The following is a 16,321-nucleotide window of genomic DNA, read 5'->3' as shown; positions in this document are numbered from 1 at the left end:
AATGTGTTTTCCACTTTATAAAATGATATGCGATTCATTTTTAATTAAAATAGCAACAATTTACCTTTTCATTTTAGAATTGAACATATTTTTTATTAAAAATAACAAAATACAAGCGAATAATAACCTTGAATTATAATTATAATTATTAAAAAACATAACAGCCGCATGAGAAGTCTACCGAAACAACAATATTTTTCCTCGGAATTCATCTTAGAACATCTCCAGAGCTCTTCCGTGAACCCTTCAACCGTATGCCTTTTAGAATTTAGTCGCTTACAAGGCAGCTCGCAAACCACAAATCTAATTGAGTTAATTAATGCGTTATAAAGCTGATTATCTAAAATTATTTTAAAATTAAATCTCGGTCTGGCAACTTTTTTGCAATATTTTCCATAAAATAATTATCAAATAAATGCCTTAACTAATATGGAATGAAAGTTTCCAAATTCCATTTTATCATGTTTAGACCAAGTTTAAATACTTTTTAGCTGCACTTATCATGTCAAAGAAGACATTGGCTAATCAAATCAATCTGTCCAGTTTTTACACAAAGAGAGAAGAGAGGATTGATAAGATACTTTAAAATTGCTAGCTCTCTGTTTTGCTGCACTCTAATGACATTTTCTTATCAATCCCATATCGCTTATACACATGTTAGCCAAGTTCAAATTACATGCTTAACAGGAAAAATATTTTTTCCTTTTTAAATGACTTTATTTATATACGTTCAGCCCTTTATAAGTCGTTAAGTCTAGTTTAACATTGTCGAGTTTAGAAGATAACCGAGCATTTATTTCGTTAGCAAACCATGATCGTAAGTGCCAAAAATAGCCGTAGTTCGCAATCAGAAATTTATCATTTTTTGTGTCTTATACAGTTCTTCAATAGTGGCTCACGGCCACAACGTAAAATACAGTAAGTCGGCTGGTACAGATTACAGCCTGTAAAACCAACATATTTTAATTTACAGAAAGTATATTGAAATAGCATATCTGTTGTTTTCTGTGATTACTCTTTGCCTGGCGATGAGCACCTTCATATTACCTGATTTTCGAACAGATGATGATTCTGAAAAATGCATTACCAGTGGTTGCTTCACCACAAGTTAAAGATTAAATCGAAATGCTTTACACGAAAATTTGGTTAAATTTTGATCTTTGTCTAGGCTCAAAACTTCTCTCGCAAATCAACAAGAGCGTCGACCCGTGCGACGATTTTTACGAGTACGCGTGTGGTGGATGGATCGAGAAGCATTCGATTTCCAACGGTGCCTCGCACGTGGACCAGTTTCAGTTAATCGATGATAAAAACTTGTTTAAAATCAGAGGTTAAATATACTAATGGATACACTGCTCTCTGAGGGGATTTTGATTACATTTTAATTTACAGAAATTCTGGAGGCCAATGACGAGTATTCAAAGATACTGCCAGTAAAGAAGGCGAGGCAGTTGTACAGAGTCTGCATGGAAGAAGGTGAATATATATTACAAAAATTTGCTATTTTTTATGAAATTCGAGAGCATTTTCGTAATGTAAATAAATTGTTTTGTTGTTAAAGATGAATCGGAGAAAAAAAGCTTGGAGCCGATTTTTAAAGTGCTGCGCTCGCTGGGTCTGCCAGAAGTGCCATCGCAAGATAAAGAAAATCGGTTCTCGTGGCAAGGGGCTGTCGCACAGGCGGAAAGGCTGTTGGGCGACAGCATTTTCTTCTACTTGGAATAAGTAGCGTGGCATCCGTTCCAACCCCATAAACACGCATTACAGGCATGAAACCACCAAATGAATGTTTTAAAAATAGAAATCTATTTTTTGTGTTGTCCCAACCCATTGCCATTTCTGATTGAAACTAGAAATAAATTTCTTCAGTTAAAAATTGTCCTGTTGCGGTTAGCTAATAATGAAACTCACAGATATTTAAATTACAAAATTTGAAGGTTCGCCAAGGAAATTTCAACGATTTGCCCGAGATGAAGAGATGGGACCTGATTGAAGATTTTATCGCGGACTACATTGAACTGCTCGTAAAACAAAATTTTGAATGAAACAGTTGACAGGCTTAACTCTTTAAACTGTTTGCAATAGCTTTTAGGCAAAGAGGTGGACGCAAAGCGAATGGCCAGCGATTTGCACACCTTTCACAGGGAGCTGTGGATCCTGATGCAAAGCCCTGATGTTGTACAGGACCAGCAAATGACCCTTGCTGATCTGCAGAATCTCACTGACCGTAACATTCCCATTAACAACGCAAGCAGAGTAAGCAAACACAAAATTCCGAAAAAAATGGAATAAAATACTTTATTCTAACAGTTTGTTTGGAGTGATTATCTTAATAACGTGTTTGATGGCTACGATTTCCACCGTAAGGGGCCTAATGACTTGCTTGTCTTCGTGCAGAACCAGCTTTTCTTTGAGAATTGGTCGCAACTGCTGCAGATCACTGATCCTGCCACAATTGGTATTAGCAATTTGAACCTAAAATCTTAACATTTATGTTTAATAATTCAGAACTGTACGTGTGGTGGCGAGTATTCTCGTCTCTGGCACCTCACGCTACGAGTGAGTTTCGTGAAAGGCAGCAAAAATTGTGGCAGAAGGTGAGCGGCATCCGTGACACAACCCCGAGGTGGAAGGTGTGCGCGCAAAAGGTCGACAAGGCTTACGGGATGGCTGTTGGCTTCGTTTACGTCAAAAAATATTTTAACGAAGGACGTAAAAACGTAAATACCGTAAATTAAAGCGTTAACCTTGTGGTAAGAATAGTAAAAATTTTGTAGACGATGGCGAAATCTCTTTTTGAGGCGTTTAAAAACACTCTGTTTGAACTTAATTGGATGGACGATGCCACGAAAAAATTAGCTTTAGAAAAAATCTACGCCATTAAATTTGTCATCGGATATCCAGACTGGTTGTTGGTTCCCGGCGAATTAGAAAAATACTATGCAGAGGTACTTTTTTATCAGCAGAAGACTAGAAGACTTAAATAATATTGAATTAATTTAATACTTTCAGTTTGACGTGTTTAGTGCGGACATGTTCCAGTCCCACTTAAAAACCCTTTCCGCTTTGGAAGATAAAAAATTGAGACCTATGACGATGCCAATGAACGATAATATTGATTTCAATCCACACACGACTGATGTCTTTTACGATCGAGAAACTAATTCAATTGGTGAGAGAGGAATAAAATTATAAATCTAAAATTAACCACAACTCAAATGTTTCTAATGATTTCCAGTGGTTCCTGCTGGTATTTTGGAAGCTCCGTTTAACGATTTCGCCCTCAAGTGAGTATTCTCCTTAATTTATTCCTTCCGTAAATTTTGATGCTGTTTGGTGAATGAAACACTACAAAAACGTTCCTCACTCCTAAATCAAATATAAATTAATTTATCATATTTAATTTTATCGAGAAGGAGCTTATTGCATTTTTGATTAAAAATACAACAAGTCTTCCCTGTCCTAATCCAGTCATTAAAATTTTGGACTTAATCTCGTTGTGCACTCGCAGTGCTTTGAGGTACGGTTCAGTTGGCGCTCTGATTGGTAATGCCTTTACTCATGCACTTGACGACATCGGACGTCAGTATACCCGGTTTGGAAGCCTCAGGCACAGGTGGTCCCAAAAGACGCTGATGGAATACAACAACTGCAGGATGTTCATCTTTCATCAGAACAGCAGGGGAAATGTGCCGGTGAGAGACTATTAAATATTTATTTTTTGACACTGATTTATACATTTTAAGTCTTCACGAAAAAAAACAATACAGTAATTTCATGAGGTCTAAAACTGAGATCTGTTAATTCAATCTGTTTTTCAAAATATTATTAAGAAAAGGCACTTCAAATATTAGAAAAGCATTTCATATTAATAATTGTATCCCTCACAACACCAATTGCTTTGAGAATTTTTGATGCGTCGAAAAAAACCTGTATAGAATTTATTTATTCATATTTATGTTTTCACTTTACGTTTAAATCAGGTGAATGGGATTAAATGTCAGGACGATAGCATAACAGACAATGTTGGTTTGCGTGAGGCACTGCACGCCTACGATCAACTGAAATTCAATTTAACCAACCCTGCTTTTGGAAAAGCTTGGGAACAGTATTGCTCCCGTGAATCCGATTACGGAGTATTTTATTCAGCAGATTATGGAATAATCGAAACAAGCCGCAATTACTTGGTTAGGAAATTCAATCATTATAAGGTAAGTGGAACAAAGAAATAAATTTGTAGAAAAGTTTTAAACACAGCCAAAAGAGCGTAAGCCTCACATATTACGTAAAATTAAGTTGGCATTGAAGGAAAACAAATTTTCACTGATAAAAACTTAAAATTTTTGTTTTCAGTGTAGTCTTCTTTTCGTGTTCTCGCAAACGGTCATTGCTAGACCAGATCCAGAGCCTGAATTACCGGGTTTTTATGACATTCTCAACAATCAACTCTTCTTCCTTGGTTACGCTAGCGTAAGTCGGCAGCTCTTGGGTGAAAAGCTGGGTCTCAGGGGAAAATTTAAATTACAAAAGGGAGCAGAATCAGTGAGAGCATAGCTGCAAACTGTCTTTGATTTTTTTCTAATATTTTACTCGAGGATTTTCTTGTTTGGTTTGCTTTTATTAGATGTTTTGCATTTTTTGTATGTTTAATTTCTCTCAAAAGAAACAAGCAATGTTTTTTTAAAATAAGATTTCATGCTTCCCAAAAATATAATAAATTATGGTTTTTGTGATCCAAAAATATCTTCTGTTTTTAGATGCACTGTTCGAATGAGTTTCATTCCGGAATGGAGCAGTGGAGTTCAGAGGGTCATCGCTCCAGCCGAGCAAGAGTAAATGGTGCCCTTTCAAAAATGAACGAGTTTTCTTACGCGTGGCAATGTCCAAAAGGCTCTACGATGAACCCCGTCGACAGATGCTCGCTGGGATAGTTAATTAGGGGTGAAATTTACCTCCAAGGTTTTTTTTTAAATATTCATAATTTTAAATCGTTGAAGTCCCGCGGGCTTTGTTATTAATAAATTAGTTAGAATATTTCCCTAAATCATGTCATGTATGGCCCTCCTATATATTTTAATATGTATAATAGGTAAGCATCGAGACTGTTCTCCGTGCTCAATAGCTCAAGTGATTATTGAATATGTCATGATGCTAAAAATAAAAATTATGTTGCTACATACGCAACAAAAAGATAGAGTTAATGTGGAAAAATTCAAGAAGACTAAAGACTAAACCTGTAATTATAATAGTGCAAATTTATATAAAACTTATCAGTCATATCTCTTAAGCAATTTTATTTTTTATTAATTAAAATCTTACAATGTGACAGTTTATTTTTGAATCAGGGATTGTTTTTCCATATAAACTTAAAATCATAGTTTAAATTTGTGATCAGTAAACCTGCTCTCTGCGCTCTTTCTTCTATAACTGTCGTAAAACTCCTCAGCCTCATCTGCCACAACGCGTGCCTGCAGACCCAAGGCGCTACCTAATAACCACCGGTTTAATGTAAACTGGCCTTTCTTAATTTTTCCCCAAACGACAAGCGAGCACTGTTTAACTTAAAGTAGTTTTGGCGTCTTCCACCCCCTAAAATTTTGTTTTCCAATCACTGACTGGCACGAAACACACCCCCCCCCCCCCAGCCTTCGAGGTGGATTTTGCCGGCTCCGAGAGCAGATAGATGGTTTTCTGACCGCTGCCGAGCATCATCTCCTGCACCTTCTATTGCCTGCCAATCACAGTAAGAATTTTCTTTTTTATTTCGATTCTCGCCCGCGCTAACTTGAACCTCAGAAGTAACGTAATTTACGGCCAATTTCGCGATCAAAGTCTTTTTCTCTCTGTTAGAGTCACCATGAAAAAAACCAAACTCAACTTAATTTCTAAAAGCTTAATTTGCGCTGTTTCCCTAGTTTTGTCCTATACTTCTTGATCAACAGCATAATTAAAAAAACGACAAAGTAATCTGAATATTCCACCATTAATTAAAGGCTCACTGAGGAGCAGCCTTTCCTGCATTTTTAAGCACTTGAAATTTTTTAATAATATAACCATGGCATATCCTGATTATTCTCAGCTTGTGGCCTCGCGTGGCTCTCGACGTTGAATAATCTAAAATTGGCTCTGGAATTTACCAATTGGTTACGGGCCTTTCTGGCCGCTGAGCGAATTAGAGAGAATTGGGAATAAGTAATTAATGATCGAGATAAACAGTCGCCACGAAAACGAATAAGAGCCGCGTCGTCAGCGAGTTTGCTTGGCACGTCAGAAGCCGTTCCAGTCCTGCAAGCTGTAAGTTAAGAGGTCGGAGAGCACTAATAATATTATTTTCTGGTTCGCTGTGTTGCAGAAATTCGAAAAAATGGCACTTGTTGACCCTTCTACAATTTCCGATGGCATGCAACTAAACGGCACAAAGTCTTATAATGAGTAAAAAATCGCGACTGCTGTGAAAAACACCCCTTTTGGTTATGCATCTCGCGTTACCGTCGCGTAGAACTCAAAACATAAAAAAAAACCAAAAGAAATAATTATCAAATTTAAAACATACCTGCGTGTGTTTTTCTTTCTTATTTTCCAAGGATAAGAATGTGGTAGAATAATCAAATTTGGTGTCAGCAGCTCGATTGGGCTGGCATATATAGAGAGGAATCGAAAGCACGAGTGTACATCAGTTTTTTTTAAATTACAGAACGGGGTAGAGAATGAACTGAATCAAAGTTTTCCAGAACTGTTCCGTCAAACCAGTAAAAATAACAATTTTGTCAAAAATGCTGCATATTCTACAGAAGAGACTGATTTTCCTCCGACATTTCGCCTAATTTTTTAAGCAGCCGCGCTCAGTGACGCGATGACATAAATATATTTGTTATTGATATTTAACTTCATTACATAATCCCGCACAAATGTGGCGAGATATTTCAAGATAACAGATAACATTGAAAAAAGTACATTCAATGAATGCATCGTGAAATTAGTTGTTCCTTTGTTATTAAGTAAGCTATTCATTGAATGTAATCTAATATTTGTTATTTAAACAAGGAAATGCAAACAACGCAGCGCAGACTTTGACCCCCATCGAATATATAGCATGATGATGGTTGTATTTCAGAGTCATTTCTTGACAACATCAAGCACGCACCACTGCATAGAGCAACGATTAGAAGCTTTTTCAAAAATTTCTGTGACTTATTTCAAAGGTAAGTCTTCTAATTTAAATATCCTTCAAAAATATTCTAAAAACTGTTAATGAAGATATATTAATTATACTTATTTTTAGGTGAAAATTCTCCATAAAGTTGAGCCACAATGAACCCAGACAACAGAAGAGTGGAGAGAACCCTTGCTGCGATGAATTATGAAATAGCAAAACACGTAGCTCACAACATCGACAAATATGCCAGTCAAAAATCCGACCTGCGCAATTTCTGCACAAGTTAGTATCATGTATTTTATTTTTGGCCTCCAGATAAATCATTTGAATTTTTAGCGTCCGAGATGAGTCAAATGACAGTTGATATCCTGGGAAAAAGGATGTGCACAAAATCTGACGGCGATTACGCCTACTTTCTAAAGTTGATAGGAGTTCTGGAATATCTGCTGGACACAAGAACACAGTTTTTCAACACACTCGGCTTTATGTCTTACTGTCCGAGAGACAGGAAAAGAAACATGGTGGGACAGGTCAGGATAAAATTGTCTTATTTTCTTTTATATTAAAAAATGCAATTTTTTACAGCTTTTGTCATATGTCGGTTTTTATGCTTGCAACCTGATCGACCTGGTTATTGATGGCTCAACTGGCCACCACTTGTTAGACAGAGATGTCATTAATTCGATTTGCGGCATGAAAAACTTGAGGTGTCTGACTATTAAAGCGATCTACGTCGACAAAGAAATCCTCCTTAATCGTTTTTGCAAGGAAATTCCCCTCCTGAGATACATTGACGCGCCAGGCGTTAAAATCGACTGCTTCATTCACATCACATCGGGAGCGATCAAAAAGTCGGTCTACATGAATGACAAATTTCAATTCAATGCTGAAAATCAGAATTATTGTGATGTGGTGAGTTCCTCTATTTCTTAAAAAAAAACTATTAGGTCGGGTTCAGAGACCCAAAATTATAAGGCCGAGAGTAGATCGCGATAGCCCAAATTCTTAAAGCCGAAGGGTAAAAATTGACCATCTTTGCAGAAGACCAAAGTTTTGTTACGGGAGTTGACGAGACAATTTACAATCACTCGCTTTATTTATTTGGTGTTTAAAACGTTTGTACCATGAGATGCAAAAATTATTGTTGGCAATTTTTAAGGAACACTATTTGCCATGTGTCATTGTCCTCTGTTAGTATCTTTGGACGCGTAACCGTTTAATATTGTATTTCTCTCAGCTGTCTCAATAAAACGCTGCTGCAAATTATCCCATTTCCATAAATTTTACAAAGCTTGTTTCCTTGAATAATTTAACCTTGATTGAAATATATACCAAAAAATTCAATTTGTTCGCGCAACACAAAATGTTTTGAAATATTTTATATTATTTATTATATATTATCGTGATATTTAAAAAAATTACTACACATATTCCACGAAAAATTGATTCAGTGGCTCACCAAACTTAAGAGAAATACATATGTTGTTTATTGTGACCTCTGAAAGAAAGCAGTCGTCACAAAATGAAACTTCGATTGCTTAAATTATTTTGTTTGTTTGTCAAAAACATTCATTGTTTAATATTGCTCGAGTTTTCTACAATCCAATTCAAAGTCCAATAAACCTTCTCCTTGATAAGTGAAATCATGAATGTAAAACAAAATACTTAACCAAAATTTTCGCGATGCTCGATTCTATTAATTAGCATTTTCTTAGAATTGGCCAAAAATTAAAATTTATTAGTAAAACACTAATCTGATGCATTGCATAGATTAAAACAAATTTTTAAAGATAAGACTGATATCAATTTTCCACTCTCGAACCGAGGGAGCACTCTTGCCCTTCTGTAACATTTCGGATGTGACATCCGCTCTCCACCCACGAGTTGTCTGATCCGTCCGAGGCGTCAGAACACAAGCTGGCCTGCGGGCACCACGCACACTGCGGATTAAAAATTAAATTTTAGGTTATTACTCAGCATATTATCTGAAAATTACATGCAGAAACATCGAAGAAGTGCAGGCGAAACATTTTTTATAATTCCAGCAGGCAGGTATGGGCGAAAGGAATAACGCGGCTGCTGGTTGAATGCGAGAGCGGTCCATGTCGCCCAAATCGTTCCTTTGGATCCGAAGTTTCTCTGTTCAGTGAAAATTAGGTGAGCATATATTGGCGCCAATAATTAATTTAAAGCAGCGTACTCGAGGTCTCGTCCTTGAAAGTGTTGAAAAGGCCCACGTGGACAAAATCTTTAAATGCGTGTGGTTCCGTCGCATTTGGGATATCGCCGTAGACGAAATAAATGTTTCCATTTTCGAACAAGGTTGCTTGAAATGTGTAGAAACCGGTGGGAAGGAAATAGGATGGGCTAGTCAAGCTTAGGTTTGTCCATTCCACCGCAAAAGAGTTTTCTAGAATTTAAATTGGATTTACTTATATTTTCACTATAACAGAAATTGCCTCGATCAATATATCTGATGTAGCTGTGCGTTGTGTCTAACTCATCGAATTGGGCTATGAAGGGCGCAATGATTCCATTTGCTGGAGTTGACTGTAAACTGCTAGTGGTGATGAAGCCATCCGCTTCAATTGTCACTTTGTTCAGATGATGACCATAAAATGGGAAATCAAACGACAAATTCACTGACTATATAAAAAATGATAATTAAATCAGAACATAAAATTATCCCAGAAAAATTCATCAAAAGCTTCAGTTCAATGTAATGTTAAAAATAATCATACTTTGGATTTTGGGTGACCTCCGGTCATGCTGATTTTTACCGCAGATTCCATGTTGACCCAGAATGAGTTTGCAAGCAAATCATTGACGATGAAGACGCTTTTGTAGTAACTGGCAGCCTTATCTCCATTTTGTTCTAGCAAAAATGGTCTAGCTGCAAAGAAAAATACGAATTTTTAATATATGCCACATTATTAATTTATTCAAAAAGGCACAATTCATTTGTAATCATTCCACGTAACAAAAAATTACATACCAATCGAAATCCAAGAGGCAAAAATAATCCAGTACATTACTTGTAGCCCTCGTCCATTCCCAAACTCGAAGTTCATATTTGACTGCTGTTAAACTTCTTAAAACCTTCTCAAGTGGCAGTTGAGCAGAAAATAAACACAAACAAACAATGTTATTTCCGATCAAATAAACAAGTGCTCATTATTGGCTATGGACTCCGACTTAACAAATACCGGTCAGAATTTTTTACTACTCATACTGCACTTAAAATAACAGGAAATTTTATGGTAATTATTTCCTCTAATCATTGCTTAACAATTAATAACCATTTCGGAATGTTAAAATGATTAGCCAACAAAATGCAATGCATTCAAAAATAAAAAATATACAATTTTTATTTTAAAAGTTTTTGGTTTTCTTGCACTCTGGTTCTACCCTAAATGTCGACCTGTTAAATATCTCTTGAAAGTCTGCATAACACAGCTTAAAAATGGCTGAATAAAAAGCTTAAAAAGGTTGAGCTGAATTGCGCGTTATGGCAACCTTTGATTCGGAAAATTGGGAAACATACCAAATATCATGGCTATAAATAATTTAGAAAAAATATTTAGACCTTAACCTGGATAATATACAACTGGACCATTAAAAGAAAAATTAAAATATCAGCTAAGTTCCTGCACTAGCAGAAAATATTAAAATTTTATAAAATTATCAATAATTCTTACGGTATTGAGATTAAAAGTTGAGAGTTATATTTTACTATTTTTATTCAAGCAGAGTTCCAAGACTATATTATACAGCAAAATACATTTAGAAAACAAATTATTTCGTGCAAGAAAAGAATAAAAAAAACATCGCATAAAAATCAGATTAGAACACGAGTGTAAATTTTTCTTTTTCACACTTTTCCAAATGTTTGAAGCAATTAAGTATTGTGAAAATAGTGCTACACGCTCATGCAAATGAAGTGCATCACTGTGTCACAGGCGACTGGGACAAGCGGCTCAAGGAAATAAGTGTTGTTGCATCCAATGTAGGCGCACTTGTTAGCTTGGGCATTGAGTTGTCTGCCCCACTTGAAGCCAGTTTCCACCTGAACCTTGCTTGGACACCAAGTAAAGATGGGCAATGACCGGGCCGCATAGACCGACAGACTGTACTTCTTTCCAGCCCTCGATTTGCTTATGGCTGCAACAAAAAGCGTTAAATTGTATATTAAAAAATTTGAATGGTGTTACTATCCATGATGATTGTAGAGTTTTTAACAAAATAAAAAATTACCTGCATCTGCAGCTAAAAAGCACTTAAAATCGTCGTAAGTGTTGAAATACGCGTGAGTCATGCCCATTTCGCAACACTTGCGAGCCGCGTCAGCATAGTTCTTCTACCAATTGAAATATTTTTCAAGTTTTGGAGAGACATCAAACCTATATGTTAAATATTTACAGATTCGACGGACATTAGGTACTTTCTCCCACACGCCGAAACAAAATAGAGCATTCCATCAACCGCTGAAAATGAGAAAAAGTCCAATTTATATTTCATCGGTCAAGTTATTAAAAAAGAAGAAAACCAGTTTGTGAACATCACTCACTCTTGTTTCTTGCAACATTATCAGCAGCAGTAGCCTGTAATTTCATTTTTAGGAATTTGAGAGGATTTGAAAAATCAAGTTGCGTTTAAAGTGCATGTCGATAAGCCAAAGGGACAAAAATCATCTGGACTTCCAATGAATGGTGCCGGCTGTAATTTTTAAAACAAATCAAACCCACTGAAAATTTACTACAGCAATTTTCTAAATGTGTCCATTTTTCATCTTAGATGACCTACTGGTGAATCATGCACGGCGTAGTCAATCATAGCTGCCACTTTTTCTGGGGCCTTTTCCACTCCACACCTAAACAAGCGAGCCTCCGCTTCACATTCCCCCTTTCCTTTTTTATTTTTGATATGAAATAATCTCAGTTATGGACATTATTTCTTACCGCCAAGATTTTTGCAAACGTTAAATACGTCAAAGCCATTTTCCTCATCCACCACGTTTCTGATCGCTGCTTGAATGAGGTTGATGATTGCAAAGTCAATAGTCATGCCGTTAATGTCGATCTAAAAGACGTAAAAAACGTCTCAAGGAAATGTATTTGCTGTTTTAATCGGTTTTTACCAAATTCAAACTCTCGCCCATGCATTTCAGATAGCACTGAGAAATTTCACAACAACATTCAACAGAGCAAAACTTAAAATTTAAATACTTTAAGGTTCCGAGAGAAATTTAGGCTTGAGAATACCAAGTCCAATTCAGCTACATATCATAATTATCAAAAACAGTTCAGAAATTAAATTAATAAAACAATAACCTTTTGTCACGTTGAAAATCTTCTGGCATTGCTCGTCCTTCGCGTTGGCCAAACTTTGACCTTCAGTATTTTCAGCCTGTTTGTTGGAAAATAAAATATAAGATTAAATCCAAAAGCATAAACAATTATGTATTGCTTGTCAATATAGCAATGTTAAGTTAATTGCCCAATATTTAGATTTACCTCGCAAATAAATGACAAACTAGAATCGCAGTCGACTGCCTGAAGTGAAACGCCCGTTTGCAAATCGAGGACTCCGCTAATGCAAGTTTTAGTTGCGACTTGCGGAGGCTGATTTTTGTCCCAAACGACGTCGTTCATGTTGAGGTTGCGGTTACTGCCGCACCACACGTACTTCGTGCTGCTTTTGCAGTCGAGATAGGCACCAGAGGTCCAGAAGGGCGCCAGATTGTTTTGAGACACGTTCACGAGACAATCGAACTTTGCCCTGGAGTCGAAACTGATCAGCCTGAACCCGATGCTATTACACCTTTTGCGGGCCTCGTCCCAAGTGATTTTCACCTGACAATGAGATAAAAAAATTTGATTTAAATAGAAGAAAGGAGAATTTTCCGTGAATTTACTGTTTCATTTGTCTGATCCGTCGTCGGATCCGCAATAACAAAGAATTTGTTGCATTTTGACACCCATTGACCAAACGAAGATGGTTCTGAAACTCAACGCTTTATTAACTGTTCAAAATATTTGGGCATTTCTATTTCTTCACCGGATAAAAAGCCTGTTGTTGAGTTGAATAGAGAGGACTGAAAACAGATTTTTTTTTTGATAAAGAGATAAAGAATACTGAGTTTTGTACGTTTCTTGCAAACTTGTTTGGGCACGTCTGTCTAAAGCAAGACGGTTTTGGTGTTAGAGCGCCCTAGATATATTTTCCATATTTTCAGTAAAAATCAATGGGAGTTAAATTGAACTGTCTCACTTTGCAGGCTAGAAATTGTCTATCACTGCAATTTCGATAGTCGAATGATCCGTCAAAAGTTACCGTCACATTTGTGGCGACCTTTTTGACCACAAACCCAATGCAGTCAAATTTTCCCATTATCGACACGTTTGCGGTGTCATGGACATGAACGACTGCCTTGTTAATTTCCGCTCGATCTGTACACCATACTGGACCCTTCGTCGCGTAGTCCTCTCGCGTGCCAGCCGTCCAGTAATTAATGCTGCTGCCCCAACCTTTAAAATTATTTAATATGCAAACAAGAAAACAATTATCATGAAGATTAAAGGTTAGCTTTTGAAACTAAAAATAATCATTCACCTCCGAGAAGATCAAAAACAAAGTCTAATTCAATTTTTGAAGAAAATGACAGAGGCATCATGCCAAATTTTGAGCATTCTTTCCAAGTTTCAGACCAAGTGGCCAGGGAAAATCCAAAGAGAAACGTGGCATTTGCGCCGTTCTCCCATATCCCATGCACTTGTGGAGCTGTAAATCATGTGTCGTTATATTGATGTCAACAACGGAAAAACACAGTTTAAAACGACGTCATCATGCTCATACATTTTAAATTTTCGTCCTCGTCAAACATGGCAGTCTAATGAAAGTCAAAACTTTATTACAGTGGGAAAATTAACCACTTTTTACATTTTTAGAGACTGCTGGAATTGGACATGTTGGTTCGATTGTCTGAAAATTATTTGTTGAGACGTGGTAAATAAATATGTCGGGATAACCTCGCAAATGAAGAGTTGTTCCGCATTGCAATCTGCAAACTTGAGACCGCTCTTCGAGGCATCACCAACGTTCATTTCAAATGTCAGACAAAATTCCGAATTTGGATTGGAAGCGTTTTTTTGTAGCCAGTTCAAATTATTTGGAATCGGAACCAATTGTTCCGATGAGCACCAAAATCGCCCTCCTTTCCCAACAGTTCCACTTGTCCAATATATCATTGCCGATTGTTTCAAAACGTCTGCAATAATTCAAAATCTAATTGACCAATAGGTTTGCTGAAAAAGCACGTACCATTCAGTGAAGCCACATATTGATGCTCTGAGGCAGACGTGATGCTTAAGAGCTGCATTTTCTGAGCACAGCACACTCTTTTAGCCATCGTCACATTCAACTTGTTATCGACCACACATAAATTATTTTTGTTTTATCTTTTTAAATGCCTTCGTACTTTTAGATTGCTGATGAAATATTTCCTTCCGAATGATTTTAGATACCTCCCTTCAGTTGAATCTTACAATTAGATGAAATAATGTTTAAATCAACAGATGAAACAGAAATTTTGAAAACTATAATACCTGTACCCAACTGCATTTGCAAAACTTTCTCCTGATAAATTTTACGAAAATACGTGCTTTTAACAATTCAATATGTAGTTTAAAAAATCTTATTTAACCTGTGTTTGACAACTATCGAGTAAGGGTTGCCCGCAACTTGGTATACCATCAGGCTATCAAAAATATAATAAATAAAGATTGTTAAATTTTTCATGCCATTTACCATGGGATTTTCTGTGGTGCTTGTTGCCTCCTTGGAGATTGGAATCTCCGATACTTCTGGTGTTGTCGCTGAAGGCAAGGCAGGATTATTTAAAAGTCAGCTCAATAAAAAAGCTTTACCGGAATCTGCAGTAACATCTTGTTTCAAATTCTCTTGCACTTTGGTGGTGATTTCAACGCCAGCATCAGGGTCAATTTGCGTTGTTTTCTTAGTAATTTCTAGTTCGATTTTTACATCAGTTGCCATTTCAAACCCTCTCACTGACTTTTTTAAATATTATAATAAAAATATCACGTTACCACTCGTTTCAGTAGTCCTCTGGATTTCAAATGGAGTTTGCTTTGAGCTGCCAATCTTTAATTTTTGCTAAAGTTAATGAATTGGTAATCAATTTAACTTTGTAAGTCACAGTCGTTTCCCTGGTGATGTTCTGCGGGTGGGTTTTCCTTCTTACGGAAAGGCAGCTCTTTTTCCCACAGCATCTTATTATTATTTTCCTTCTCCTGACCTTATTACCTGTAGACTTTGGTCAATAAGTAATGATGCACATAAAAAAGCATAATACCTATTAAATTTCTCTGTCCTTCGCAGGCTGGGAAGAAATGCTAAGAAAAATTTAATAACTCAAATATTTTTCTTTAAAAAAGACAAATTTTACAACTAAACAAAATACGACGAACATGATGTGCAGTGTCAGCCTCATTTTTGAAGCTCAACTCGCTTCAATCATGAGAGCACTGCGCTAGAATCAGGAAACAGGTAAACAATTTCTGCATCTGCAGGAAACGTTTATAGGTATGATGGCGTGTGCAACACTCGTTTTCTAGTTTTTCACTACCATTTTAACAAACTAAAACCACCTGCGTTCAACCACCGTTTGTTCTATAGACTCGTATAGACATTGATATAGTTTTGTGATTTTCACGAGATTAAAACATCGGTCAAATCTTTCTATACATTTCAGTAATGGTTACAGATATGTAAACAATATTTGTTTTTTGCTCTAATCGGTAAATGCTGTTGTTGCTCCAAAAAAATTAAAAATTTCGGTTATCTAAAAAATAAATTTGTCGCGAAAAATCTGTGTTGCCATTTTAATTATTTTACAAAAATAATTTATCCAAGTTGAATATTCTCTCTTATTTTGTAGGGTAAATTCACGATCAAAATCATAATTGTTGGTCGCAAATTTAATTTTGAGGAGAGGGCCACACTTGAGTCGTAAAGTAAAACGCCTTGCACAGCGAGGGAAACTGCGCCGCCGAACAGTTTTTCAAAGCGGGTGGCAAAGTTATTGGCAAACTGCGGCGCCGCCCCTTTAGCCACTCCACTAACTTAACCCTGTGTCTTCAGCAGATC

At 36.5% G+C, this 16,321-nt stretch overlaps 2 protein-coding genes and 3 long non-coding RNA genes across 5 annotated transcripts; 3 read left to right on the top strand and 2 right to left on the bottom strand.

The window, feature by feature from the left end:
* The first annotated feature begins 2,850 nt into the window (after positions 1 to 2,850).
* LOC135933914 (uncharacterized) lies at positions 2,851 to 3,617 on the top strand. Its single transcript, XR_010574036.1, has 4 exons — positions 2,851 to 2,948; positions 3,013 to 3,172; positions 3,239 to 3,287; positions 3,512 to 3,617. It is a non-coding gene; the product is annotated as an uncharacterized LOC135933914 (long non-coding RNA).
* A 379-nt stretch (positions 3,618 to 3,996) lies between these two features.
* Positions 3,997 to 4,996, top strand: LOC135948519 (uncharacterized). Its single transcript, XR_010575830.1, has 3 exons — positions 3,997 to 4,211; positions 4,354 to 4,470; positions 4,758 to 4,996. It is a non-coding gene; the product is annotated as an uncharacterized LOC135948519 (long non-coding RNA).
* A 1,908-nt stretch (positions 4,997 to 6,904) lies between these two features.
* Positions 6,905 to 8,423, top strand: LOC135947718 (uncharacterized). The gene is made up of 3 exons (XM_065496640.1): positions 6,905 to 7,438; positions 7,493 to 7,686; positions 7,742 to 8,423. Exons 1-3 carry the CDS (start codon positions 7,312 to 7,314, stop codon positions 8,087 to 8,089), a joined length of 669 nt encoding a protein of 222 aa, XP_065352712.1. The 5' UTR covers positions 6,905 to 7,311; the 3' UTR covers positions 8,090 to 8,423.
* A 534-nt stretch (positions 8,424 to 8,957) lies between these two features.
* LOC135934229 (uncharacterized) lies at positions 8,958 to 9,534 on the bottom strand. Its single transcript, XR_010574089.1, has 3 exons — positions 9,357 to 9,534; positions 9,153 to 9,295; positions 8,958 to 9,096 (listed from the first exon to the last, which is right to left on the bottom strand). It is a non-coding gene; the product is annotated as an uncharacterized LOC135934229 (long non-coding RNA).
* A 1,363-nt stretch (positions 9,535 to 10,897) lies between these two features.
* LOC135934124 (uncharacterized) lies at positions 10,898 to 15,684 on the bottom strand. Its single transcript, XM_065475658.1, has 28 exons — positions 15,621 to 15,684; positions 15,528 to 15,567; positions 15,372 to 15,478; positions 15,262 to 15,316; positions 15,082 to 15,180; positions 14,963 to 15,030; positions 14,859 to 14,912; positions 14,761 to 14,791; positions 14,634 to 14,695; positions 14,477 to 14,576; positions 14,185 to 14,423; positions 14,096 to 14,137; positions 14,012 to 14,045; positions 13,769 to 13,936; positions 13,427 to 13,683; positions 13,304 to 13,366; positions 13,214 to 13,250; positions 13,071 to 13,156; positions 12,670 to 13,008; positions 12,487 to 12,562; positions 12,382 to 12,431; positions 12,294 to 12,329; positions 12,115 to 12,235; positions 11,960 to 12,063; positions 11,724 to 11,872; positions 11,576 to 11,640; positions 11,411 to 11,513; positions 10,898 to 11,317 (listed from the first exon to the last, which is right to left on the bottom strand). Exons 1-25 carry the CDS (start codon positions 15,663 to 15,665, stop codon positions 11,798 to 11,800), a joined length of 2,388 nt encoding a protein of 795 aa, XP_065331730.1. The 5' UTR covers positions 15,666 to 15,684; the 3' UTR covers positions 10,898 to 11,317; positions 11,411 to 11,513; positions 11,576 to 11,640; positions 11,724 to 11,797.
* Between the last annotated feature and the right edge of the window lie 637 nt (positions 15,685 to 16,321).

Source organism: Cloeon dipterum, chromosome 1 (assembly GCF_949628265.1).
Source record: "Cloeon dipterum chromosome 1, ieCloDipt1.1, whole genome shotgun sequence".
Classification (NCBI taxonomy): domain Eukaryota; kingdom Metazoa; phylum Arthropoda; class Insecta; order Ephemeroptera; family Baetidae; genus Cloeon; species Cloeon dipterum.
Note: the sequence above shows the minus strand (reverse complement) of the source record. Positions and strands in the feature narration are given on the sequence as shown.